At 34.1% G+C, this 3,079-nt stretch overlaps 1 protein-coding gene across 1 annotated transcript; it reads right to left on the bottom strand.

Moving 5' to 3' along the window:
* Positions 1-652: 652 nt before the first annotated feature.
* Positions 653-2,067, bottom strand: LOC128666994 (gastrula zinc finger protein XlCGF17.1-like). Its single transcript, XM_053721847.1, has one exon. The coding sequence runs from the start codon at positions 1,900-1,902 to the stop codon at positions 760-762; it is 1,143 nt and encodes a 380-aa protein (XP_053577822.1). The 5' UTR covers positions 1,903-2,067; the 3' UTR covers positions 653-759.
* Positions 2,068-3,079: the final 1,012 nt, after the last annotated feature.

The following is a 3,079-nucleotide window of genomic DNA, read 5'->3' as shown; positions in this document are numbered from 1 at the left end:
AAATATCCAAAACGGGAATAACAAAATCCAAATTTTTTAATGAATATATATTTTTAAATAATCACAAATTACTATTTCTTCTGCCTAATAGTCACAGTCTTCTCTGCTTGTGTCTTTGCTCTGTTTTTTGCCTTCTTTAAAAAAAAAAAAATTTAAAAAAAAAATCGCCATAGAACAAGCTAACAAGTTATTGAGCTGGTTGTGTATATATATATATATATATATATATATATATATATATATATATATATATATATAATTTTAAAACCTCAGTAGACCTTGTCACATACGGTCTATCTACACTGTTCAACTTCCCCAAGTTGTTGTTTCTGTCTAAAATATTTTAATCAAAACTGTAAAAAGGAGACAGTTTTACTAAACTGGCATTTTTTCCTAATAAACAAATACAACTAAATCAGTTACAAAACGCCATCAATCCTTTCACAAATACCTGCATAACCAGATCAAAATTAGTGGTATAATTTCTACCCTAAACGATAAGACCATCTTTGATTTGTTCTGCCTGAAGGAGAATTTCAAGGAGTTTTCCCATGCAAGGTAAAACTTTTGTTTCCTTTTTTAATTTATTTAGAAATTTACCAAACAAAATATTGAATTTTTTTTTTTATTATTTTAAACAGACAGAAAATGATAGGTTCTCAATTTATAGGTTTATTTACATAAAATAAATTTAGGTCAGCAGTTTTTCCCCTTCCTTTACATTACAGTAAAAGATAATTAAGTATAGCTAATAACTTGCTAATTTTTAGGGAGCCGTCTTTTTTCATGACGACTATGCGATTTCATGTGCTTTTGAAGGTGTGTTTGAAACGTAAAACATTTTCCACATTTACAGCATGAAAACGGTTTTTCTCCCGTATGAATCCTTTGATGTGATGTAAGATTTGATTTCTGGGTGAAACATTTTCCACATTCAGAACATGAAAATGGCTTAAGTCCTGTATGAATTTTTTGATGTTTGTTTAGGTTTGTTCGACGGGTGAAATGTTTTCCACATTCAGAACATGAAAATGGCTTTTCTCCTTTGTGGCTTTTCTCGTGCTGAATGTGATCTGACTGATGAGTAAAACATTTCCCACACTGAGAACATTCAAACGGTTTCTCATCCGTATGGATTTTTTGATGTCTTATTACATATTTGCGGGTGGTAAACTGCTTCCCACATTCAGAACATGAAAATGGTCTTTCTCCAGTATGGATTCTCTGATGAGTAATTAGGGCGTGTTCATTAGAAAAGCATTTGGTACAGTTAGAGCATGAAAATGATCTTTCTCCTCTGTGGATTTTCTGATGGGAAAGAAAGGACCGACGTTGAGCAAACTGTTTGCCACATTCACATGAATATGGTTTAACTCCTGTATGAGTATTTTGATGAAGAAGGAAAGTTTTTCGATGGGTAAACGATTTTCCACATTCAGAACACGAAAAAGATTTTACACCAGTATGAATTCTCCTATGTTCAATAAAGTTTGGTTGATAGGCAAAACATTTCCCACATTCAGTGCATGTAAATGGTTTCTTTCCCGAATGAATATTCTGATGTGCAAGGAAAGATTTTCGATGGGCAAAAGTTTTACCGCATTCTAAACAAGAATATGGCTTTACCCCCGTGTGAATTTTCTCATGTTCAATAAGGTTATGCTGACGACTAAAGCATCTCCCGCATTCAGTGCATGAAAAAGTCCTTTTCTCAGCTGTATGACTTCTCTGATGTTGAAATAGATTCCATCTATTAGCAAACAATTTATCACATAAAGAACATGAAAATGTGTTCTTATTGTGAATTATCGGATCAACAAGCTTTGTGTTCTTAACAAGGAATTTTATATTCTCAGAATACCCATCTGATTTCTTTTTTGTGTTAAGTGTTTCTTCTGTCATTCCTTGCAAAACACAATCACTGTAATGCTTCCTTAAAAAGTAGTTCTGATGTGGTACTTTGTGGTTTTCTTTGCTATACTTCTTTTTACATGTAAATGCCTTCTGCAGTTTTTCATGAGTATTCCCGTTCACATAATCTCCTGGAAAGAGAATGATGGGCAAAAATAACAAATCTTAAAAAGGTATAGAAAATAACGTATCCAAATTATACAACTATTTATTCTCCACTACATGTGCAACATCTCTGTGGTCTTGAAAACAAAATTTGCATTTACTTATAATTTTAAAATCATACCCTTTTCATAGTAAAATAGTGCCCTGCTAAAGAACCCAATCCGCCATTCTTAAAAGCAGTATTTAGTCATTCTCAGTAACATATCCATTAAGAGATCACTTCCTGCTGAGCCGTATCTCGCTCAAGAATTACCCTACTTAACCAACGTTTCAAATATGGGCCGTAAACTTGTCAACTGATTGTGATTAATGTGGGGCGTTCCATATTTAAACTGACATCGCTGTCATGTGGATCTTTACTAAATAATAACAAACAATAGTGCCATATGAAGTTATCACAGTCAGTGACAAGTCCTGCATCATGGATTTGTAATTATTGTCACTAATATTATGTACGGCTCCTAAGCAATATGCATTTGTCTACAGTGAGGGGAAAAATTATTTGATCCCCTACTGATTTTGTACGTTTGCCCACTGACAAAAAAAATGATCAGTCTATTATTTTTAATGGTAGGTTTATTTGAACAGTGAGAGAGAGAGAACAACAACAAAATCCAGAAAAACACATTTCAAAAAAGTTAAATTGATTTGGATTTTAAAAGCGTGAAATAAGTATTTGCCCCCTTTGCAAAACATGACTTAGTACTTGGTGGCAAAACCCTTGTTGGCAATCACAGAGATCAGACATTTCTTGTTGTTGGCCACCAGGTTTGCACACATCTCAGGAGGGATTTTGTCCCACTTCTCTTTGCAAATTCTCTCCAAGTCATTAAGGTTTTGAGGCTGACGTTTGGCAACTCGACTCTTCAGCTCTCTCCACAGATTTTCTTTGGGATTAAGGTCTGGAGACTGGCTAGGCCACTCCAGGACCTTAATGTGCTTCTTCTTGAGCATCTCCTTTGTTGCCTTGGCCGTGTCTTTTGGGTCATTGTCATGCTGGAAT

This window comes from Bombina bombina, chromosome 7, assembly GCF_027579735.1.
Source record: "Bombina bombina isolate aBomBom1 chromosome 7, aBomBom1.pri, whole genome shotgun sequence".
Classification (NCBI taxonomy): Eukaryota; Metazoa; Chordata; class Amphibia; order Anura; family Bombinatoridae; genus Bombina; species Bombina bombina.
Note: the sequence above shows the minus strand (reverse complement) of the source record. Positions and strands in the feature narration are given on the sequence as shown.

Coding starts and splice junctions, on each gene's coding strand:
- LOC128666994 (XM_053721847.1), bottom strand. CDS start 1,902: ATGACAGAAGAAACACTTAACACAAAAAAGAAATCAGATGGGTATTCT.